The sequence below is a fragment of the Orbicella faveolata genome, unplaced genomic scaffold (genome assembly GCF_042242905.1).
Source record: "Orbicella faveolata isolate gen_17 unplaced genomic scaffold, um_ofav_v1 contig_25, whole genome shotgun sequence".
NCBI lineage: Eukaryota > Metazoa > Cnidaria > Anthozoa > Scleractinia > Merulinidae > Orbicella > Orbicella faveolata.
The window spans coordinates 1,355,912-1,381,690 of record NW_028301553.1 but is presented as its reverse complement, the minus strand read 5'-3'; the positions used below and the strand labels follow the sequence as shown (position 1 = coordinate 1,381,690).

The 25,779-nt window shown below is 38.4% G+C and overlaps 1 protein-coding gene across 1 annotated transcript; it reads left to right on the top strand.

Annotated features, from left to right (window-relative positions):
• The first annotated feature begins 1,699 nt into the window (after positions 1–1,699).
• Positions 1,700–24,130, top strand: LOC110040589 (uncharacterized). Its single transcript, XM_020745842.2, has 17 exons — positions 1,700–2,112; positions 2,337–2,378; positions 5,410–5,618; positions 6,075–6,148; positions 7,838–7,943; positions 8,727–8,799; positions 9,107–9,193; positions 9,858–9,989; positions 10,112–10,270; positions 11,110–11,175; positions 12,848–12,976; positions 18,092–18,215; positions 18,369–18,441; positions 18,557–18,666; positions 19,457–19,579; positions 20,498–22,308; positions 23,172–24,130. Exons 1-17 carry the CDS (start codon positions 1,903–1,905, stop codon positions 23,598–23,600), a joined length of 3,957 nt encoding a protein of 1,318 aa, XP_020601501.2. The 5' UTR covers positions 1,700–1,902; the 3' UTR covers positions 23,601–24,130.
• The last annotated feature ends 1,649 nt before the right edge of the window (positions 24,131–25,779 follow it).

Sequence of the window (25,779 nt, the reverse complement as noted above, 5' to 3'; positions counted from 1 at the left end):
ACTGAATTCTTCCCAGCTAAAACTGGGGAATGATGATGATGATGCCTTTTATTACTCCGTCTCGGAGGATAGGCCACAGATAAAACGCGTCCACCCTCCTCTGTCTCTGGCCATCTGTTCAATCTGATTCCAGGTGTAGCCTTTTAACTGGATGGTCGTTTCTGTGTCTCTTTTCCAGGTGTTTCGTGGTCTTCCTCTCCGTCTACTTCCCTGGGGGTTCCAGCCCAGTGCTTGTCGGGCTATGCAGGTGTTTGATCTCCTAAGTATATGTCCGATCCATGTCCACTTTCTTTTCTTAATTTTTTCTTTGACGGGTAGTTGCCCTGTAGTCTCCCACAAGGTAGCATTGCTGATAGTATCCATGTTTAAAACTGGGGAATATCCAAGTGATATTCCCCAATTTTCAAAACCGGGTGTGTTGAGAAAATATTTGAAGGATAATAAACACAAAAGCCTCCATTTGGGGTGAAAATATGCTCGGATATTAGTCTTAGCCTTGGACATTATGATTCCCTCAAGTTCACTTCTCGGAACAGATAATGTCCGGGGACAAATATCCGTGCATTTTTGTTTATATTACCATTGATGGCTAAGCCAATGAAAGCTCTTGAACTGCATTACCCAATGATCCAGTTTTTAATAATAACTAATAGCCTTTGCTCTGACTAGGGGCTAACGCTCGAAACGTCAGCCTCACAATTCAGTGTGACGGTTGAACCAGGGGCGTAGCCAGGATTTTTCAAACGGGCGATCACGCTGTGTCAAAGTGAGGGTACTCACCAGATTGTCATGTCGTTTTCGCCACCTGTTGTAGGTTTTTTGCTTAAGAGAGGCTTACAAAAGGGGGGGGCCACGGGCACCCCAGGACCCCCCCTAGCTACGCCCCTAAATTCACCTTTACCGGTCGCAATAGCTAAAGAGAGGAATTTAAAGCGCTATTTCTAGGAAATTTATTTCGAACTGGAACCCTTAAATTTAGGCATGCGCACTGACAGTTTAGGGTGCGGCCCAACTAAGTTTGCCGTGAGGTAAGTTTTTCGGCAACGATGTCTAGCTCCCGTCCCCTGTGAAAAAGGTTGGAGACACAAAACACATCCTATTCATTTAGCTGCGCAATCCTTAGACGTTTCCTTTTCCTTTTTTCCTTCGACTTTAGCCTTGTGCCTCTTACTCGTAAGGGTTTCCAATTTTACCAGAGGTAAGCTTCAGGGCGAATTTTCGTTTTTCCGTCGGCTTAGAATTCTCAAAATAAGCTAAATGTAAGTCACTATGTAATTACGTAATTACGTAATTTGTTTACCCACGAAGCACCAAGGAGTTCGCAAGCAGTCGTTCAGAAATGTCCGTGCATTTCAGGATCGAATAAGTCAAATAACATTTTGAGTTCTTGTTTTTGAAAGTATTTTAACTCATAATAAATGATTCCCGCCTTCTTAGAACTCCCACTTCCCGCCCCTTCCTCTCCCGCCTTCCGCCCCGTACTCTTCCAGGCTCCCGACTCAATACACATAAAGGCTTAATGTGAAAGCCATCTATTTAGGCTCACTACCGCTAACCGGAATGCTACTGGAACTGAAATGTCGATTTTAGCTGACTTTGCAACCTGCAACCTTGCAACCTGCAACCTTGCATTTTCAGCCTCATTCTCATGTACCCTTGGCTTAGCCACCTGGCCTTGTCACTCGTGCCGCATTAAAATCGTCATTTCCGGACGGAAGTCCCGATCCTACTCGCCGATTTTTAGCAATGTTCAAATTCCAGTGCGGCGGGCCCACAGTGCTCCACATTACCTTACAGTAGGATTCAGCGAGAAATCCGGAAAAGTATTTTATTTGGGCAACATCGTGCATTCAACCGAAGCATCTTATCACCGCAGCCAAGTGATCAAAAGTTCTGCATTTTATGAGTGCATTGTTTTGGCGCGAGAATTCGAGCCACAACATGCTGGAAATGGCGTCTAAATCGAGTGTTACAGTTGCCGTGTCAGTGAGACCCTTGAACGAGAGAGAACGTGAAAATGGCGAGGAACGGGTGGTGTGGACACGAAACGATGAAGTTCGAGTGCTCAATCCAGAAAGTAAGAAAGAGAAAGTATTTAAATTTGATCACACGGTGAGTTATTAGATACACTTGAGGTCTTTCCTTGCCAGAGCTCATCTTGGACCGCTATATTGAATATTTATCTCATAGCCTCTATTTGTCGCTTGTTCAGCAAGCTACTGATTTTCATTATCGACAGAAATCTTTTCTTTGAAGGACAAAAATCCCGTTTTGAGTCATTTACTAAAGTGGTAATTTTATCGACTAATTGTTCTGGTGTAATTTTATTTATACAGTTCTGTAGCGAACCGAATGGAGACAGCGAACCGAACACAGAGGTAAGATTTAAAGCTTAAAAATATTGGATCTCGCATTCTTTTCATTTCAGACAGTACAACAACATTTAACATCTCGGTTGAGGAAAAGTAGTTCCTTTCTGTCACTAATTCCCAGTGTGTTCATTGTGGTGTGATCTATAAATAAATTAGCTTGTTTTAGTTACCCTAAGGACCGATAACATTGAATGGCGGTAAAAGTTATCCTGCCATAACTACATAAACTACCGTGAATTTCGTGATTTAATCTCGAAATAAATATTGTTCTGTTCTAATAGTGTTTTTCATCAAGTTGATCGATTAGTCGCTTTAGCAAAAGGTGTGGACCGGATATGACAGTTTAACCAACGAATGGACGATGTGTACGGGCGACTGGTTCATGTTGGTTTTTGTTTTTCCCGTTCCATTGACCAGTGATGAGCGGGCTTTCGAAAACCACAGTACGTCGAAGAAATTAAAAAGAAAAAACAACAACAAAAAAAAAACATGAGTGTAGTGGTTATAAACTATATACTTTTGCATTTATGCGAGTAATCGCATGTGGGAAAAATATGCATTTTCTGTAAAATACCTGTCAAAATACTCAGTGGGATTATAGACTTGCTATTGCATGTTAACATCCTGAACATTTTTCTTTATAACAATGACCTTTCAAGTATGTTACAATTTGTGTAAATTATAGATATTGTAGCTTTCAGTGTGGCAATGTTCTCAGATCCTGTCCACGCTATGTTATGCCCGAAAAATTTGAAAAAGGGGTTTTTTACCCAGGGCGGGGGGTGGGGCATTCCCTTATATGGGATTTTAAGTTGGCTTTCTTGTCCCCAACAGGGTATGGTTTTTGCACTCTAGTCTAGTTTAAATTGGGTATGTTTTTTAGAAGAAGCTATCCTACCTAATAAGTAGTGCCTTTCATTAACATTGGTCTGGATAAGGAAACTAATAATTAATTCCCTTACAATTATAATTTATAAGGCAGGTCTGAAACAGGGTGAATGTTTAAAGGGTCAGGTCTTCAATTATTGGGTATCAAATTTTTGTCAGGTCATGTTTTGGTCTTAATAAGGCTATTGTTTTGGGAAGCACACCTTACCAATTTTTTGTGGAGTACCCCTCCCCCACCTGGTTTTCACTCTGAAATCCATCCTATGTTTTCCATCCACACTACACTTGAGAAGTTTGAAAACTTAACAGTCAGCAGCAATTTTGGATTTGCGTTTGAGGAAAACTTGGCCATGGAAATCACATGATTATCATGACGCTATCATTTTTGAAAAGCTTTTTTTCAAAGTGTTTTCCATTTACACTAAAACGCACAGGTGGCATTTTAAAATTCCTCTGGTTTGAAGAGTGTTTTTGAAAAGTTCTGTTTTCTTGACAGATTAGTGTCAGGATGATAGGTTTAACCCTTAAGAAATATAGCTGTGTTTTCAAATTTCTGTGCAGTAGTGCGGATGGGGCCTCATTCAAAACCTGTTGAAACTGATACATGCTAATTCTCCCAATTATAATTGGTTCTTGAGCTCAAGCAGATTTCAGTGAGAAACTGAAATACAAGATTGCTTACAGCAGGCTTACAGTTTATCATTTTTAGGAAATGCATGTAGTATTGTTTGATACTTGATTGGCAGTTCTGAACTTCCTGGCATAAAAGTAATGTAAGAAAGGCTGCAATATCACCGGTACCAGGTGCGACCGGTGTGGACATCATGTGTGGCAAAGACAGAAGGACTCTTTCCTAAAAGAAAGCAATTGAAATTTTTAGTGATGACTTTTGTTATGATCAACATGGTGGCAGCCTTATCTAACTCAGAAAGACACTCACATGTTGAACATCAGTGCATAATGATGAACAACAGTAGGGCCGACATCTTTTCTGCAAGCCCATGACTTTCTTAGCCTGGCACAATTATTTAAGGTGTTGCTGAGAAGTTGTGAAGAAGTTGTGATCTGTGAAATTTCGCAGTTAATTGCTCCCCTGAGCTGCTAAGGCTGTTGCTAAGACAGATGTGGCTTCTGGTCTAAATGTTGTAATCTATCTATTTAATTCTGCAAGATGAGCATTTGAAGCTGATTGATTTGAGAGAAACATGAAACTTTGAGTAGCAAAAATGTATTCTTGGTTTTCATGTGACATAGTCATATTCCAAAATTAGAAATTATCTTTCCTTCTGAGGTTTTAGTTTCATCAGATAAAAGACCCTATAGGAACGTGACGTTTGACAATGTATTAGCTCAAAAGAGTTCTTCTGTTTGTAATAGAGCACTCCAAGCTTTTGCATTGCGTGACATGAAAATGGCAGCCCGAAAAGACTGTCGCGTAGGTCAAAAGATGAGTTATTGCTTTAGTTTTTGCTAAATAAATGGTGCTTGCACTATAAGAAGCATTTATTTCAATGTGTCGGAGCTCTAGACTAAAAATTTTCGTTTCAGTAGCAAAACTCAACGACAGATGTTTTTGTTATTTTATGGCCGCCATGTTTGTGCCCCTCCGTAGGGCACAAACATGGTATCTCCATATAAAGCTCTATAAATTTGGGGACACACTTCCGCGAATAATGGGCGAATGAAAAACGGCAGAAACCTGATTCTTGGCGAGGTTGTTTATACAACAGTCATCTATCACATCCCAGATTCTTGAATTTATTTATTGAATGGTTACGATTTTTAGTTTTGATCACATGACTGGTGAAAACCGAGAATTGGAGCAACTAATCCAGCTCTTTACTCACATTATTACAAATAAATAATAAATAAATAGATAAATTAATTAATAAATAAATAAGTAAACATCTAAATACATGTACAAATGTAAACTTGAGGAGGTACAGTGTACATGTAAGATATAACAATTAAGTAGCTACATGTATACAAGGAAATAAATAAATAAATAAATAAATAAATAAATAAATATAAATATACATTTATATAGCGCCATTTTCTACTAATTGTCCAATGCGCTAAATAAATAATATTCATTTTTTTTAAATGCAATTTGAATTCATTATTATTGTTGTTGTTTTATTCTTTTCAGATTTTGGAAGATGTTGGACAGTTTGTACTTTCGTCATGTTTTGGTGGTTATAATACTTGTGTGGTTAGTTATGGAGCATGTGGCAGTGGTAAAAGTTTTGTTATGTATGGAACTGATAAATTTGAAGGCCTTGCTTCTTGGATTTGCAAGAGTCTTTTCAAAAGGGCTTCTGGATATGAAGATGACACGTCATTCAGAGCTGAAATAAGGTAAATTCCTTGATTGATTTACACCTACTGCCGCTTTGTGAACTCTGCACATGAACATTCTCTGACTTACTAGATAAATCACATGTGCGAACTGCTGTTTTTCTTTGTGGTTTTTGCCTGCTTTATTGTGTCATGATCAGGTAATTCACTGCATGATTGCATCTTTCATGATAGACTAGCATTTTTGTGATCAATGATCTGTCATTTCTCATTAATGACAAGGTCTAGGAATAGAAAAAGGCTGGGGTGAAGACACCAAACTTAAAATCAGTAACTAACTTTCAAAGAACCTCCTCCCCCTTGCCCTGGCCTCTGAATTCCAAAAAGCCATCTGTGGAATAGGTATGGATACTTTCTGAAACCACTCATTTTACCACATTTTCTAGTGCATGCATACTTTTACACTGTATAAGGTTTTGAAGCTTACCAATTGAAATGCTTCATTTTAATTTCTAGTTTTCTGGAAATACACAAAGAATTTGTTAAGGATTTACTGGGAAGGAGAAGGAACTGGCAGGACTCATTAAGAGGTGTGTCATACCCAGCACTACTACTAAACATTGCCTTATTCTTATTCTTTCGCTAATATGTCATTGATCATGAATACAAGCCTGAGAGGACACCCAAAATACACAGTTATTACATGTATGAGCTGATACTAGTAATACCATGTTAACTCATTTCTTGCCTTTTAACAACAAAATAAATACAGTCGACTCCCAATAACTTGAACCCTCACTCACTCCAACCTCGTGTTTCTTTCAATTTAAGTGGCATGCCTGTGAACTAGCTATGTGTAGCTAATAGCGCATTGATCACTATCAACAACAACATTTGAACATTTTTTTGTGTTAACTCAAACCAGAGTCAATTTTTGTGGATTCCCGTCATACATTTACTACTCTAATTCTATTCTGGGTAACTTGAACCCGTGATAGCTCAAACCTCCAGCTAACTTGAAGAGATTTTCTTTTCCCTTAGGGTCACTTTCTATATAATTTTACTCTTGATAACTCTAACCATTTTTGTCAATTAGTATTGTCCCCAAGGTGGCTATTATGGAGAGGTTCAATTGTACACTAAACACCATTTTTCCTTATTTTTGGTCATTTGTTCTCAGCTACCAATAACTCATTGAAACCTTTTTCAAGTTACCTTGAAGGTTCAACTGAGGAGTTGACTGTATATAAAATTTCGTATTAAGCCATCTTTATATAGGTACGGTAATAAAAGTTCTTCGACTTTTAACCAACAAAAAGAGTCCTTACATGTATGTGCCTACTGGCATAAAGAGAGATAATGATGGTGATGGTGATGATGACGATGATAATGATAACAACAGGAAATGTTTATATGTGCAATAACATGTATAAAGGGTCACATCGTCGACCCCAGCAGTTGCAATGTTGAGCTCTGGTATATCATGTTTGTTTATGACAATAAATAATTTGCTTAAATTTATAACTTCATGGTACATAATTTTAGGTAATAAACTTACTCCTGCAGGTACTTATAACTGTATTAAGTGCTAACTTACATTATTAACCTTATTAAAGTGAAAGAATGAAAGATGCGAATGCAGCCATAACACTACTGGAAAAATGACCTGAAAAAATTTCAGGGTCTGAACGGGATTCGAACCCATGACCTTTGCGTTACTTGTGCAATGCTCTACCAACTGAGCTATCAAAGCCACATGAGAGCGGTCCTGTGTGGGTTTGGCCCTATATGTTCAGTAGACATGATACTCGGCTCAAGTATATGAATTCCATGGTAATAGATGTCCAACAGTAGCTATTAAATAATGAAAGAATGAAAGATGCGAATGCAGCCATAACACTACTGGAAAAATGACCGGAAGAAATTTCAGGCTCTGAACGGGATTCAAACCCATGACCTTTGCGTTACCGGTGCAATGCTCTACCAACTGAGCTATCAAAGCCACCTGGGAACGGTCGTGCATGGGTTTGGCCCTATACATGTATGTTCAGTGGACGTGATACTCGGCTCAAGTATATGAATTCCATGGTAATAGATGTCCAACAGTAGCAATTAAAGTGTTTGCAAATTCATTGTCAGTGAAGGTATACATGTATGTACATGTAAGATTTCTGTGTGGTGCTTGTTGTATTTGGTTATGCTTATTATCTTCTTTTCTGTTTGATGTTCTTATCATAGATGTACTTGCATTACTTATTACTTCCTTTTCTTTTTTGTAGTTCGGGAACACCGTGAACTAGGTGTGTATGTTGATAAACTGACTAAACATATTGTTACAGACATAAATGAAGTAATAGGCTTGATTGACAAAGGAAGGAAGAACAGGTGAGTTGATATTCAGAAGTAACATAAATTACTATTAATAATAAGAAAATATATGATAAAAATAGAAAACATGTTCCGTGTTTCTATCCAGTTACAGAAATATGAGTGGAAGTTTGGGAGAACGAGAAATTCTGTTGGAACACAAGCCGACAGGGGAATGTTTCCACAGCTCTTTCAAGTTCTCCCAAACTTCCACCAGTGTTTCTATAACTCGATAGGAACACAGAGAACATGTTTTTTATTTCTTTTAAAAAGAAAACAAGGTGCTTATCTTGATCATCATAATGCAAATTCTCTTTACTTGCACCATTCTGTGATAGATAGTGAGTAGTGCCCTTGTTAGCAAAATGACGGCCGCTTCTTGGCGTTTTCAAAGTGTCTGTGAAGAGGATTTAAATAGTTCTGAACAACTAGTAGATTTATACTGAAACAATTGGCTCTGAATCTAATTGTTTAATAGAAACATGCTTTTTAACCAATCAGCTTGCATATTTTCTTTGGGCTATGAAATGCTAACATGATATAATACATGGTGTGAACACATCACTTTATTAGTGGACTTGTACAACTGTTACACTTGATTGATCCACAATAGCAGATTTGCAAGTTGTTGTTGTCTTTATATTTAAATTTTGAATTCCCAGTTGGTTTTAAATAACAATTGCCCTACATACATGTAGCATAAGAAACAGAAAAAGTGAAGGATTCTGGTAGTTGTAGTCAAATGACTTTATCATGCAAATTGCCTATTAACTGATTTATAATTTCTCTTTTTCTTCATAGATCAATATGTTCCAGGGCTTCCAATTCGTTTTCCAGTAGTTCACATACAATTTTTACCATAAGGTTTACCCAGGTAATAAAATGTATTAATATATATTAACAGCAACTAATTAGACTTTATGTTACCATCATTTGTGGGAGGAGGAAGACCATATATCTCAGAATGTTCAGTTAAGTGATAATTATTCTCTCGGATGTAAAAAAAAAAAAAAAAAAAAAAAAATGGAAACCAATGAATTTCTTAACAACTAGTTTGCAAGTAACAAACAGCTGAGGGTCAATAAGTTTAACATAAATTAGAACTTAAAGTGTACATCAATTAATTACAACTAAAAAGCACTGAAATCTGTATTAAAATATAACAACACTCAACAATACAGGCACGTCTTGAGGGTGACTTGCCATGTGAAATGGTCAGTGTCATTCAACTTGTGGATTTGGTGGGAAGCAAGAGCATCCATAATGAGGTAAGCATGCCAATCTATTAAGTTTTTGTCAAGTATACAAATCAGGAAACAGTATATGTGGATTTTTTTTTGACTAGTTAGGTTTCCTGGCCTAGGAAATATGTGCAAACTGAAGCAAACTAATTTTATTTAAAATTCCTTTCTTTCTTTTTTGTGTCTTCTGTCCTTATGAAGCTCTTGAAATGTGCTGAGTGAACTTATGTTTCACACATAAATCATGATTTTTCTCTTTCCTAAATGTTTGATCTCACTACTGTTATACATTGAAGCTTGGGGCGTCAGATGTGTTGACACGCAGGCTTAAATAGCAGTGATTAGTATTTCTCTGTTTCACATGCAGTGATCTTCATGAGGCTACAACATCTCAGTTTGATTGCATTTTAAATGAATGTTCCAGATTTCTTTAATTTACTTTAATTTCCTTCAATCAGCTTGATAACTATAGTATGGTAGTTGCCAAATAACACAGCATACACCGTTCATGCAGTAATCAATTGCTTCAGCAACAAAGATCCCCCCACCCCTCAAAGTAGCCATCTTGTCTTTCATAGTCGATGTAACAGTGTGGCTCTTAACTCCAAAAGTAACAAGAACTTTCTAGAAAATGGAGATCTGAGGCTATGAAATTTTGTGTTTGTAGCTTTATCTTCTTTGTCTTTTCCAGTGCAGTGACAACTGTTCTACTGTAGCTGATGCTGACAAATCACTGATGGCATTAGAAAGAGTCATGTCAACATTAGCAAGCCAAGACTCGGAGTTGGGTCCCAGTGCAGCTACTGTTCCATACAAGGACTCTGTAAGTACATGGACATTATTTTTTGCAAAGTGCTGACTGCAAATGGTTCCTTTGCTGGCACCTAAGTACACATGTTGGCTAAGTGACTTTTCTCCTAATTGCCTGTTCTCCTCCTGTTTTAGGCACTGACATGGATACTGAAGGACTGCTTTGGTGGAAATTGTAAAACTGTAATGTTAGCAGCTGTGTCACCCTCTGCATCATGTCATAATGAGACACTTAACACCTTGAGGTTTGCAAACCAGGCCAAAAACATTGTGAATGTTCCCCAAATAAATGAGGTAGGAAACTGGATGTTAGGGGGTGGGGTGGGGTGGGGGGTTGGGGGGGATCATGAATAAGATCATCTCACGTCATTCTAAAAGATGGTACTCTCAATTGCCACAAGCCAAAATCCTTTATTGCATTTACATGTTTAGAGGAAGGGCTACTTCAGGAAAATAATGAATGGTGCTCTTTAACGCTCTAATTTTGGATAATACATGTATCACATTGAAAGATTAATCAGTTTGTTTCTGTTATATTGGGGCCTTGAAGATTTAATACAAGCCAAATCTCAGTGTTGTGAACATAGGTAGCCTTTTTTCTGTGTAATGTAATTATTTTAACAAAAAAGAACTGAAAGAAGTCTAAGAAAAAAGTAGGGAAGCTTGGTCACACAATCTTTGGTGCATCTTGTCACACAATCTTTGGTGCCTCTTGTCATACGATGTTTGGGGCATCTTTTGGTCGATTACTAACCTCAACTTCAAAACGCAAAATGAAACAGTTCATCAGTCGTTTAATCTTGGAATCTTTGCTAATAAAGAGAACAATTTCCAAAACGAGTTGCTGTGGAAATTGGCTGACACTTTATATACCAGTTGTTTTACCGTGAGTTGTTTTGGTACTAGTATTTCTCTTGGCCCGTATTCCTCTCTGTACTCCTCACTCTTTTTTCTTCTTTATTTGATTTCTGCCATTTTCTAAGGTCAATCTGTATATAATGAATATTTCGGTAGAAGACCTGTTGTGGACACTATACGAAAGACATGCCTGGATTTTTCATTTCGTTCAACGTGAAGTAATCTCCCGATCACTTGCCCTTCTCTACAATATCTTGGTCGTTGTCTTTTTTCAGGATTCTAATGTAAAATTGATTAAAGAACTCCAGTTGGAAATACGCAGTCTCAAGGAGACGTTAAAGGTATGTGTTTTGAATATCAACATTTTTATAACTGAATTTTACACTAGCGTTTAAGTCGACATAATGCAGTCTGAGTTCGATTCTGCGTTTGACTCATAATTATTACCAATGAAACAGAAAACATCGGTTGCTTTGTGAGAATTCGCTTTTTATGACCAGAGCAAAACAGATCCTCCGTTGGAGAACATTTTCGCTAAAGTTACAATTCATTTATCTTTGTATAACAATCAAGTCGCACTCACTTTCTTCGTTCATGTATGAGAAAAGTACCATCTTAGTACAGAACAGAAGCCACATATTCGGTGTAAGTTTTCACTGTAGTATTTAACCAAACTCTAGGTTTACGTTAATAGTAGTTGTATAACAAAGCGTGCTAAGAATATACCATTATAAATGATTTGGAAGCTTTAACATGGTAATGCAGATCGGTTCGTATGGCGCGAACATGCACACATGTTAAGTGGTCTTGACTAATTAATTCAAGTCGCTTCCTGTCGAGAATTACCTTGGGGCCGTATAAGAAAGAAAACTTTTTAAGGTTCTTGTTGATAATATGAAAACAATAACGAACTATGGAACAAGCTTAGCACCGAGCATTTATTCGTATTTGATTCAACCACATGAAAAAAAAAAAAAAAACTGTTTCCTACACTCCCACAAAGAAAATCTTATTCTTTTAAATGCGGAGGTGTACAACAATTCGATGGCCAATTGCGTTTTGACTGCATCTTTCAACTGTGTTTCTAACGGCGTTCTTTTCTGAATTCAATCTTATCTGTTAGCGAAGTTTTGTTGTCGATGCTTTGAGCTTACACGCTTATTTCACGAGTGTTTTGTAAGGAGAAAATTTCCATCAGCAGCTGCTACAGCCAAGCAGGTGGTTTACAATCAGGCGTTTTTAATCATTTCTATAAAGCAAATAGCACGAATAACGCGGCTACATTTGCTCGATTTTTTTTTTGAATGAAATACATTTAAAAGTATGGAAGTTTTAGCCATATTATAAATGAGAAGCAACGATACGTGCAGCAAAGCTAAAGCGTTTATTCTGCATGTGTACCTTCGAAAGGAAGAAAGGTAAAGTAATTAGTATGGAGATTGCTGTCCATGTTGACTCTGTGCAGTTTATAAGCTCACCCTCGGGTTTCTTTTATTCGTATTAAACGCCGTCTCAAATTTGTTTTGATTTTTTTTTCTTTTGACCTGCTCGTACGAATTTACTGTGTTTATCATTAGCTCGATGCCGCTTCTACTTAAAGTCGACTCGGCATTTGTGTATTTTGTTTTCCTACCCTTATTGTCCGTTCACCCATATGCCGACTCAGGGTTGGTCACGTGTTATATTATCCATTATATGTCTTGTATCATAACCTCATTTTGACGACGTAATTTAAATAGCTAGGCGTCAGCAAGGCCCGTACATCCTTTTAAGCTACCGAGTCGAGTTTATCGCTTTAAGGGACCGAAATTTGCTATTCTGGTCAAATTTGTCATCCGAGAATGAGATTTGTTCGCATCTTAGCCAATGCAGTATTTCAACAGGTATAGTCGTAATCAATTTCATGAAGACGGAAACAAGAATTTCACTCCGTAAATCATTTTATTTCTTGTTTTGTTACAGTTAAGGTAGATTTAGAGAATATACACTGTATGTTAATTTTTTGTGTTGCAGAGTGACAATGTTCCTAATTCTCTAGGAGTTGATAAAGCGGAGAGAAAACTACAAGAAAATGAAGACCTGATGAAGCGACTGACGGGCATTTGGGAAGAAAAATGGAGCAAAACTCAAAAGCTCATCGAGGTAAAGTGGCCGCCTTGTACTTCTCTTGTCTTGTCATCATTTTGTGGTGGCGATGTTTTGTTGTACTTTGTCCATTTGTAAATTGTCAATTCTGTGTTATTATCTGTTTTAAACCTACATAGTTTAAACGGTTTGAAAAGCTGTTCAATAAAGAAAGAGAGGAATATAATTGACAAACAGACGAAAACAACTCCTTGAGGTTTTAAATGTGGTGAATATTGTAAAATTAAGGAACTATTCACGGTAACTAGCTAGCTATTGTTATTAGCAGATCTGACCACGACATCAAATTCCGTCTGTAAACAAACTAGCAGAGCGAGGGTTTTTTTTTTGCGAAATGTACATGTAATTTTTATTGACGGAAATATTAGTAAGCCTGAGGCTAGGAACATTGACATGAAGAGACAATCTTGAGCCACAGTGAATTAATTTGAAAACGCATGTAGCCGCTGGCGATGTTCGCTTTCATTAACGCTAGATTTCCTTTTTTTCCTCCAGAAAGTGAGATTTTGAACAAATTTTTTTCTTGTGTGGATAGTCCCATCGAATACCATTCTTAAATTTAGGCTCATTTATTTGGGGGTTGATATTATACGAAAGGAATGTGGTGCGGGATATATCGGCCAGCTTTACCATGCCTTGGTGCTCGTAGCATAATAGAACGTTGTTATTTTGTAAAATTTGATCACCGTCGTTTCATTAGCTAAGGTATTGATCCAAACTCACCACGATTTATAGTCCATTAACTCCAAATGATGATAAACAATATTTGACTTTTCGACATTACTATATGACGCTTAATTGAGAACTTTTTGAATTCCTCATTTGAATTAGAAGATGGAAGAAGAGTACTTCTTGTTTTCTGTTTTATCTCTAATATGAAGAGGCATAGTTTCGTGGCTGATTGTGTCCGTAATTTTCTTAAGGCACATTCGACGATGACGATACACGTATTGTCTTTAGAGTTCTTATTCTTTCCAAAACAATGTTGAAAGTCGTCAGTCCCCCCAACTTGATCACAACAGCGCTACAACCTATTGGCTTTATTGCAGCTATCTTAAATTTATTTCAAAATACCCATACTTTACTGTCGCTGCCAACCTTTTCGTTGAAATTTTTTCGTTGTTTGCTTCGGGTGAAATCGAAAGTCCATTCTTTTTTCGTTTTTTTTTTTTTTTTTTTTTTTTAAGCTATGAAAATGAAGAAATTATGGGAGGTAAATTCCCTTTTAATGACTGATTGCAGATGTTATCTTTATAACCGTGAGCCACAAAACTGCTTTCGATTGCACGCAACACGGTTTCGGCGCAAAATGTTGCCCAATTCTAATAATTTTGTTTTCGTGTCGTAAACTGGAGGTAAATTCTACTAACACTTTCTTCGGCTGAAAAGTTGTACTTTTGGACTCTTAATTTGCTTGTCAAATTGGTTTCTTGTAAGCCGTTTATGGTCTGCATATCAATAACTTCTTGACTTAGAAGATAAGATTTATCATATCATTTTACTTTTTATCTTTTCCATCTTCCGCCTAGTAAACACTGACACCTACTAAAATGGAAGACGTAAACTATAATCGTTAATACTGGAAGATTACTCAAACATAACCTGTTCTTCTCACAAGTATTAACATGAAACTGATGACGAACGTTAAAAGTCTATATTACTATTTTAGTATAAATCTACAAGCGTTCTATCACGAATGCCGTTCTTCGCGAGATCGTCATGTAAAACGCGTTCTTCGCGAAGTTCTCATTTAAAACGTGTTCTTCGCGAGATCGTCATGTAAAACGCGTTCTTTGCGAAGTCCTCATTTAAAACACGTTCTTCGCGAGATGATCATGTAGACCATTTTCCTAGCAAGACTGTCGTGTAAAGACCTTTTTCCGTGCGACTGCCATACATGTGAATGTGTTTTCTCGCGGTATCTCTGTGTGAAAATCCTTCCGCGCGCTTTCTTTGCGGTAAAACTCTCCGCTCGTGGGATCGTGTTGGAGACCTCTTTCCTTTTAAGGTGGCTGAACACAGTTTTTGATACCTGTGTTTCATTCACCTTTTTCTCTAAAACCCTTGATCTCTCGGTCGCCAAAAACGGCAGCAAGCAAGTTAACAACACAAACTTTGGTTTTTTGATGGTTAAGCTGACGTATGTGCCGTTGCCATGGCAACACGAATAAGAATAAACAGGCCTTTAGGATCGGTTTTGTTTATTTGTAGAAAATCTAGTCATTAGATTTTCTTTATAATTTGCATGCAACAAGCTTGTAACGATTCTTACAAGTTGACACGATTTTGCTAAAAATTTAACAGAGAGATCTTTAATTATCTCTTGTTGAAGGTGTACTGGAATATCTCGAGTTTCCTTTGTTAAAGTTCAATTATTTTCAATACTCCAGTTACTTATTTCCTAAAGTATTTTCGTGCCAAATTTCGTGAAATTCTAATGAGTGGTTCTCGAGAAAAAGGCGTATTTCCGAGAGTGCAAATTTTGATTCAATCGCAATTTTTTGACTTACTACGCATGCGCTGCATTTAACTGGGTTCTTTCGGTAACAAAGAAAAAGCTGAGAATTGCTGAGTTCTTTCCATCTTTACCTTTTCTAACATATATTCGTGATAAAAGACTGAAGCCATCAATACACTGCGTTCAGTTATAGAGAAAAATAGCACAAATACTGCGGGTGTTGAGTAAATAAAATGATCGCTCTATTGACGGCATGTTTGTTTTTTTTTTTGCAATCCTTGTGCGCGTGCTGAATTGCATCAGCAAAAGCGAGCGCGAAAACTGTGTTCGGCCACCTTAAACCTTTCTCCTCCCAGTATCTTATAAAATACTTAAATCTTCTCGGAAATTCTGTATTTGTTAACAAGGCCTTTGATATCAAGTAATTGTTATTATAATTAAGTTGTGAAGATCGCACATGGTGCCGGGTTATATAGAGCTGTAGACTGACACAACACCTACCTTATGTTTGTGATTCTTTCTATTCGAAATTTCTCAGCTTCAGATTACGTTGGAGTGGCATTATTAGCAATTGTGACATCCACTTGATTACTTTATATATTGAAGCATGATTTTGCGTTTTGTCGTAATAATATGAAATTATTGAGCTCTTATTAACTGAGCAGGAGGTCTGTATGGGAGAATCTTGACCGAGGTCGTGAGAACAGACCGAACGCAGTGAGGTCTGTACACACGACCGAGGTCAAGATTCTCCCATACAGACCGACTTAGCTCGGTTAATAAGATGTTTATTATATAGCACAAAGAACAATTTTTAAAAATCGTTTGATATAACTGGTTTGTACCAGCTGACAATTTTGCTTGCGAACGGCGATGAGCCGAACTTAATTCTGCCAAATTTTGCTCGTCCTCTTTATTTTTTTTCTCATCAGGTTTTTTGGCACTTCCATAAATAAATATTATTAAAAGAAAATAGTCAACATTTTTGCATTTTAGTTTGCAACCTTTTAACCGCAAAATGGCATCGGTCTGGATGCCGTTCTAGATGGGAAAATCTAGACCGCTTTCAATATCGATTTAAGCCAATCAAATTCGTGAATTCGGTAGTGCCCAGTCCTCGTGAGACACAGCCATATAATAAAATATATTAGTGTCACCCAACTAGTGGACTAATGCAAATCCTGCATTTTAATTGGCTACGCCACTAGAGGACTATTAGTAATAGTCCTCGAGTAGCGAAATTGGCGCAATCGAGCGTGACGCTTTCTTTCGTTTTATTCCCAAATAAATATTTCTTCAACTTGCATTTGCTAACTTTATTACTGCCTTTTCAGTCCGACTAGTAGGGTGATACTAAAACAATTAGACCCTCCGCCCTCAAGGGCCACGGGTCAATAGCCCATGAGGCGAAGCCGAATGGGCTATTGACCCGTAGCCCTTGCGGGCTTACGGGTCTAATTGTTAAATATTATATTATTATTCAATTAATAATAATATTATATTATAAAGAGTCGAGTAGTTTTTTTTTATCTCATTTGATGAGAAATGTTTTTAGAAAGTAGACTCTTTCTGAGAAATGAAAATCAACGAAGATCTTGTTTCAACATTTGTAATTCTTATGTGCGTAACATTGTCAAGTTTAGATTTTGATTTGCACCTGAATGTGCGCCATTTTTCATTTCCTATTTCTATTTTCACGTGCTCTGGTTTTTAAGTGGTTATTGAATGTCGTAATTAAGCGTACTTGTTCTTTCCTGTGTGTTTCGCAAACACTGACTGTGTTACAGTAAACGTTCATTGATATCAATTAGAATTAAGGCGCCATAATAACCCCTCGGCCGGTAATATTAGCGAATGTACTTGACAGCACAAGCTCAAATTGAAAGCTCTTTGTGAATGAATGACAGAAGTACTTCATAAAATGAAATTACCGCGCACTTTTTTTTTTTTTAATGAAATTAACTTTGGCTTTGTTTGATAAGTTGTCGGAACAAACATGTTTTTCCTTTGCTCATCGCTCGTTGATTGTCAGGTGCAATTTTCGTAAATACTCGTTCTGGCTTATTTACCCCAGTCTGTTGTAACTTAGTCAAACATTTCCTCGAGCTGTATTCGCGCATTTACACTAAGTTGCCGTGAAATGTAATTTTGTAGTTCGTCGAATCAAATTGACGATCGCTAAACATTAAAATGAAGTTGGAACTGAAAGTCTGGGGCGGCACAGATGAGGTGATTTTCTTTTTTTATGCAGCCTTTGTATTTTCGTTCTTTTATTACATGTAAGTCAAGTATATGCACTAATCTCACAGAAAGGGTGAGATCCTGATGGATATTCAATCGTTGAAACACTTTTTAGCATTTTCACTTTTTCTTCTAGGCGTAAACGACACTTACAAAACTTTCAGAGCGCCCCTCTTTTTCTAGAACTTTCTTTTTTATGATTTCCTTGTGACTTAACCTGATCTTACGAATTGTAGAATTTTCATCTCTTCGAGGAAGGTGATAGGGGAGGACCAAACTTCGTCTCCTAATTCCTTGGCTTGTGAAGTGTTTGTTATATATTGCAATGAGATCGAGTGAAGAAACTTAAACCAGCTGTATCACTGTTTTAGACAATAGCTGTAATGTCAGACTGTCTTGTGTTTCTGTCTTAGGAACGCGCACTTGCCGTTACGGAGCTGGGCTCCGCGCTCAAGTTTGAAACTGAAGAACCTCACTTTGTGAGCCTTGGTGGAGGAAGACTAAGTATTGGTGTAACTCTTTGTCCAATTAAAAGAGGTAATGTTATTGCATTGATTATCCAGTAAGGTTCCATCTTTTCCTTATTGAATCGATCATAATCTGTGAAGCGTCATTGCATGTAACTATTCCTCTGTCCAGTTTTTTTTTTTTCTTCTTACTAATTGCTATGCGTTATTCATTTCATTTAAGGGAAAACGGTGATCGGTGTTTTAACAGAAACAAGCAAACCCGACATTCAACTGAGAGGGAGAGGAATAGAACCGTAAGGACAAGTTTTGATGTGCTCCTTTCGAGTACTTTCTACATTGAGGTCAACTTACTACAGTCAATAAGGAGAAGGTTGATTGCTGAACAATTAACGTGTGTTCTGTCCACAGTGAGCACTGTATAGCGGAATACAATGGCGACGCAGTGGTTCTGTATCCTAAAGCAGCAATGTGTTCTGTGGATGGAATTCCTATCTCGGAGCCAACCAGGCTACCGCAAGGTACGAAATGTTCATGTACAAGCGTATTTTAAGTATTTCCATACCGTGGAGATTATTCCAATTAAATCGGCGTGTGAGCCTGCGATTTGTTTTTTATCGTCAAGTGCGGGTGCTTCATGAAATGAAGCGTTCTCTTACGGAGCATATGAAGCATATAGGTGCCAGTGATCACGTGACTCAAATTGGTTCACTTGTCTAGGAGCTAATGCACGATCCGTTCCCCCCCCCCCCACCCCCACCCCCTCTGTAATCCCTAGACCCCTTGCAGGAGCCTAGCTAGTGTTTATACCAAGTCCAGCTGCCCAGTGCAAATAGTGTCCTACTCTCCTGTATGTTACAGTACTGGGTTGGAATTGCCTTCAACACGGAAACTGGCAGGAAATTTCGTCATCGGCATACAGCTGTGGCTCGTCTCTTGCTACCGTCTCCTCTGGCAAGTTCACCTCTGACTCTCAGTTTGATCGCTTTTAGTCTAAGAGTGACAATTGCGCATTTTCTTTCAAATCATTGTGCACGCCTTAATGAATCTTACGCTGAAACTTGTACTTGAGGATAGATATGGTTAACACACGTTTGCTTGACAATAAGTTGAGAGTTCCCTCTTTTTTTTGCCCAGGGAATATAAATACGATATCGATTTTCTCACGGATGCCTTCCTGTGTTAAAGCGAACAGTTAAGATTTGGTTTTTTCCTTGAGCATGGAAATGACTGTAATAGTAGTTACCACTTACTCATCACTTTTGTGTCACACTATATTCCGTATAGTCACGATGTTATCGTATTTTGTAGGTTGTATGATTTGTCTGGGAAAGTCAAATTACTTTCGGTTTAATAATCCCAGAGAAGCGAAGAGGATCAAGGAATCCAACCCAGGAAACCGATTTTCCATCGTTCCTGACCAGTACTACCCAGGTAGGTACTTAGTGGGGTGGAGTGGAGTGGAGTGGCCTCACGGATGATGGCACAAGTTAGTCGTTAGGGACAGACCGTTATCACTTTTTTTGGAAATCACCACCCCCCTCCAAATAAAATGGAACGACCCCTACTAATTCGTCTCAATCTAAGGCAATCTAAACCATACTCGTTCTTTGTTGGTTCATTGTTATTATCATTATCATCATCATCATCATCATCATCATCATCATCATCATCATCATCAATGTCATTGTCATTGTCGTTGTCGTTGTCATTGTCATTGTCATTGTCATTGTCATTGTCATTGCTATTGTTATTATTATTATGATATCTCTCAGTTACTACGCGCGCTGTGATTGGACAATTTAACCGGCCGTATTCTACAGTACGGCCCGCTAAATGTTAAAGCCGTTTTCGTTGTCAAAATGTTTCGTGATTTATCGGCAAGTGTTCCTAACTTTTATTGCAAGTAAAAGTTTAAAACTTTCAGTGTATTAAAACGTGCTAACGACTTAACAACGATATCACAACGATTTCAAATTGGCTCGTTTTGCTTTCGACGTGCGTCAAAAATTGGAAGCCACTCCGCGTGGATAGAAATCGTTCCCGAACCCGTCAGACACACAGTAGAGATATAATAAATATCCTACTAACCTCGTCTTCTCGGTCCGTACTGTAAGTTACGGATCCTCGTGCTTTCCCCTTCGATTTACGACCCGCGCGCTTTCGCTTGGGTCATAAATCGGAGTGGACAATACTCGGTCCGTAACTTAAAGTACGGACCTCGAACTCGGTTAGTAAGAGGTTTTTACTACAATTACAGGATGATTTGGAAGGGTCGATTGTATCTCGTTAGCGCGCACAAATGCTTTGAGCGTTTGTGGTGAATAGTTTTCTTTTTTTTCTTTTAACCAGATGTGGAGCTTGCCATTGAGCAATACAAAAAAGACAAGCAAGAAAGGGAAAGACTAGAAAAGGAAAACGAACGTTTGTTGTCTCTGGAAAGTGAGTACAAAGATGCTGTTAAGCGAATTGAGTTTGAAAAGACAGAACTCGAAGAAGAACGGCGCCAGCTCCAAGAAATGGAACAACAGCACAAGGAAGCCGTTAATAGCTTTGAAGAAGAAATAGCAGTACAAATCAAGGAACTGGAAAGACAGCGAGAAGAACTGCAACATTTTGAAGAAGAGAAAGAAAAACTGATCATGCTTCAAGAAAAATACGAAGAGAATGTTAGAAAGCAAGAACTCGAACGTTCAAACAAGGAAAAGAGACGACAAGAAGAATACGAGCGATTAAAGGTAATGAAAGCAAAGCTGGAAGGGGAAGAAGGAACAGAGAAGGAAAGAGTGGCCATCGAAGAGTTGAGGCAACAGCTAGCGCTTCAGGAGTTGAGCAGTTTAGAGGAAGAGGTTCTTACTTACGAGCGCCAGCAACTTGATAGCGAACTGATCGAGGATGAAAGAAAGAAACTTGAGGAGATGAAGGACAGACAAAGTGAGGTCATACAACAACTGGAGGAGGAACTGAACGCCCAGATCAAGATGTTAAAAGAGGAAAGGGAAAAAGAGAATAATAAGATTAAAAAAGAAAAGGAGAGGATTCAGTTGTTGGAGGAACAGCAACAACAAGCCCTGAAACGGATTGAGCTCGAGAGAAAACGACTCGACGAAGAACGCGAAGAAGAGAAGATGAGACTTCAAGAGGAGCGCGAGCGATTGAACAAACTAGAACAAGAACGGTTGGAAGTGCTGGAGAATGCAGCCCGGGAGCAGGAGCATGAAAAACAAATGATTGAATCAGAGAAAAGGCGGCTTGTGGAACTCGAGGAAAAGCATGCTCAAGCCATGAAGGAAATAGAAGATACCATGATTTCAAAACAGGACAAGATGGAACGTGAACGCCAAATCGAGTTTGAATTTTTTGAAACTGAGCAGCTTTTACTGGAAGAGTTAGAGCAGAAACAGCGGGAAGCGGCCGAGCAATTAGAACGAGAGAGAGAAGTGATTCGACAGCAATTCGAGAAGGAAAGAGAGGAAGAAAGAAGGGAACTCCAACGAGAGCAGAGGCGCTTTCGAGATTTACAAGTTCAGCAGCAGGAGACACTTCAACAAGCGGAAGAAGAAAGACGGCGTCTCCAAACGGAACTTAAGAATCAAAGAGAACAAATGCGTAAAGAGAAGTCGCGTTTGATTAATCTTGAGAAAGAGTACAAGAAAATCAGAAGCAACGGCTCAGATTCTCCTTTGATTCTGTCAGCGTTAAACATGCAAGATATATCGCAGCTCGGAAAAGGTTGCACTCTTCAGGAGCGAAAACAGCGCTTGGAGAATGAAAAGAGGCGACTGATAGAGCTGAAGAAAGAAGCAGAAAGCCTTTGGCATAACGCTAAACAACAAGACAGCAACGAAAGCGGTAGCATTGGAGACGAGATAACCAAAGACCAAACGTGCAAGCTTGAACTAGAAAAGGAGAAACGAGTAGAGCTGGAGCGGCAGTTAGCTGAACTCAAACAGCAGAAGAACAACACAAACATCACAGACAATGGCGACAAAATCAAAGAACTTGAACAAGCTCTAGGACTGGAACGGGTAAGAAGACAGGAGATGGAAAGGATCCTCTCTGAAAAACAGAAGCAAGAAGAACTTGAGAAAGTTGCAGCGGCCGACAGAGCTCGTAAAGAGATGATGACGGAGAAGGCCATTCAAGAAAGACTTCCTGCAAAGGTAACAAAAAAAGTTGGGGGTTTCCATGGAGACTGTTCACTGCCCCTCCCCACACTGGGAAATGGGTATAGGAAACCTAGCTGTTTAAACAAAAAGCCACTTTAATTTATTTCATTTTCCATCACGAAGCTTGCTAATACAGCCGCTTATAATCGTTGGTTGCCGAACTGGGCAGGCGCGATGGGAGGCGGTTGCATCCGGAACAGGAATGCGGGCGTGCATGTGAGGGGCGGGATGGGGCCGATGGGGGTGGGGTTGGTTTGGTATTTGACAATAGTCTGGACATGTTTATTTTCGATTGCATGGTTTTAGAATCGACTTACTAATACAAATTAGTGTTAAGTATCAACAGTGTGTATCAAATTAGTGTTAATTAACTGCTGTTTAGCTGCTCTGCTTTTTAAGAACTACAATCGTGGACAAAAGTCCTTGGGACACTTACGTAATGTAACGGATTATCTGTGTTTTAGAACTGAAGTATGAAGAAAACGCTGCTATATCCTTTATAAACGGGTTGCTGTCCCCCCTCCCCCACAAGACAATGTTGAAAATCAGGTGAAATTGCACGAACTAGTTTTCAACATTGTATGGGGGGTGGGGGGCGAGGTTAGGCAGGTGAAGTTGTATTCGCGCCTAGCGTGTACGCAAAAGCGCCAAAAGTGCAAATTTGTCCCAAGACTTTTGTCCATGATTGTAGCCCTTGTTTACTTTGAATTGCACCCTTTCCTGCTTTGGTAATCACCACGTAGAAGCTGTTTATAGTTAACGCTCACTCCCATTCACTGACTCTCTAAATTTCGTCAGTAATGAAAGTGACAAACATTACTGATCTGTACATATTGTTTCCTCTGTTTATCAAACAGGTTAAAAATGGTTCTTCTCACCACGACATCAACCTTGTGCAGCACTTGGTCTCAACAGGTCACGTGTTAGAAAACTGCCCATCAGTGCGCGTGACAGCCAGTGCGTGTAAAGGCTACCTGTCAAAACTGGGAGGAAAGCTCATCAAGTCCTGGAAAAAGCGTTGGTTTGTTTTGGACAGACAGAAGCGTGCCCTGTGTTACTACTCTGACGAACATCAACGTGTGCCCAAGGGTATTGTTTATTTCCAGGCCATACAAGACGTGTACGTAGATTTGCCCAACTCGCACAAAGGCTCCTCGACAAGAACAGCTTTTTGTGTTAAAACTCCCCAAGAAACATACTATGTTGCGGCTCCTAGTGGTCTTGCAATGAGCATATGGATTGACGCTATCCTCACGGGTAGGGAGGGGGCTAATTTCTATGACTGAACGAGTCGCATTCGTTTAATATCCTGCTTTTATATTGATCGTTTTTTAAGACTAGGGATATGGAACAGATAACGCTTCCTTTAGTAAAAATGTTGCTGAGCTACAAAAGGCGTCCCTTGGCCAGTTGGCCAATATTTATATCGGACACCTTGATGGATGATTACGACTTCGTATTGCTGTTTGAAGTTTAGAACTGCTACCAAATCACGTTAAATTTATTTTAATACCTGAAATCGTGCCCAGAAAATGTCAGCGTTTTCTAGCCTCGTGTGCCTTTGTTTATATTGTTTTGTGTCAGTTGTAATGTACACAGCGTGATAAGTTTCTACTTGGGTTCGGTTTGTTTGTTTGTTTGTTTGTTTGTTTTTTTCTTTGTTTCAATTAGTTCTACTAAGTTTTATTATGATTAGTACGTATTTTCGGCAGTTGCTGTAACCGTTAACATAAGGAAGTAATGTGTGTTATTTTTTTCAAATGACCTTGAACTATAATTGAGCGTTTTGACTCAAAGATTTTTTTTTCACATTTTTCTCTTCAATTTCTTTACATTAACATAACTATATAAAAGTCACAAAATAACAGTTGTTGGGAAAACTGAAAGAAATTATTATATATATATATATATATATATATATATATATATATATATATATATATATATATATATATATATATATATATATATATATATAAGTTTAAATTTAGCGGTAAACAGAAATGAAAAGATGTATATTCTTGGGTTACTGCAGTTACAAATGTTTTAGAATAAAATAATCAACAGTACTGCTGTGTTGTGATTATACAGTTAACCGTTATTGTTACAATTTTCTCGTGTTCCAAATTATTGTTGAAGGCCTGCTATTTTTAGTGACAATAGGCTTTGCCATTAGTTGGTCACGTGATGTGCTTTCAAGAAAACACTGATTTAGTCATTGGTGATGTATAATGTTATCAGAAATGGAATTTACAAATAAACGTGCATTCAAATTTTCAAGCTTATATCCTTTAAGAGGGAATTTTTATGGACGTTAGAAATTGGAAGGATTTGTATGGAAAGAAGACGCTTTGCCCTTCAATCACACTCCAGCGGTTTTCCATACAAATCCTTGTAATTTTGGAAGTTTCCAAGCTGCCATAAAATCTTTGCTTTGAAAATTCTATGCCCTCTTTCTATCGCCAGCAGCTTCCTTTTGTAGTGATAAATAACGAAAGAAGTCTATGGGTTAAAACATGCTCTTTCCAGTTCTGAAAGTCATTTAGCTGAAGCTAAAAATTTAGAAATTATCGTTAACCTGACCAACTGCCGCAAAGGCCTATTGTTTAGGTTAATCATTTCTTGTTCAAGATTGTTTTACCGAAGACCACGAGTCTACAGGGCTAGGGTACGTTTAATCCGTCAAACATGACTCTAAGGTGCGTGAAACAAATGGCCGCGGGAAATCTGGAGTTAGAACGCGCGAGATAAATTCCGCTCGGCCTGTTTTTATCCCGCCTTTTTTTTTTTTTTTGCGCCGCGCTCGACGGACTTAGCGAAAGAGGAACTACTCGACGTCTACTCCAGGCGGCAAAATCGTAGAAGAAAGTCTATCCTTATGAATATTTTTATAATAAGGCGCACGGTATTAGCAAAGCATTATAAAATAAAGTAATATGGAGGTACCTAGTAAAGCAAACATCAACGCTATATACCAGTAAATAAATCAAAGCGCATTTTTTGACAGTTTACTCTTGAGGCCATCTTGAAGCCTAGCCAGTGTCACACAATCGCTTTTCACTGCTCATCTTTCTCTTGCATTATTGGCCCGTTTCTTCATATAGTTTGTTTTTAAACAAAGCGTCAAGACCATTTCAAGCCTTCATAGTCTTCTGACTTCGCCTACGAGGTGTCAGTGATTTAAACACGTCACGTGACCGAATATGTCCCAGCCGAAGTGGGGAATATCCGAGTGATATTCAATTTTCAAGACTTGCGAATAATATTTGATTGATAATTAACACAATAACACCTATTTGACTTAAAAAATATGCTCGAATATTTGTCCTTGAACATGATCTGTTCCGTGAAGCTCAAAGTTTTTCTCGAGCTTTGCTCTCAGAAACAGTTCGCTTCCACCGAAGAGATAATGTCCACCGACCAATATCCGAGCTTATTATATGGCTGCGTCTCACAAAGACTGGG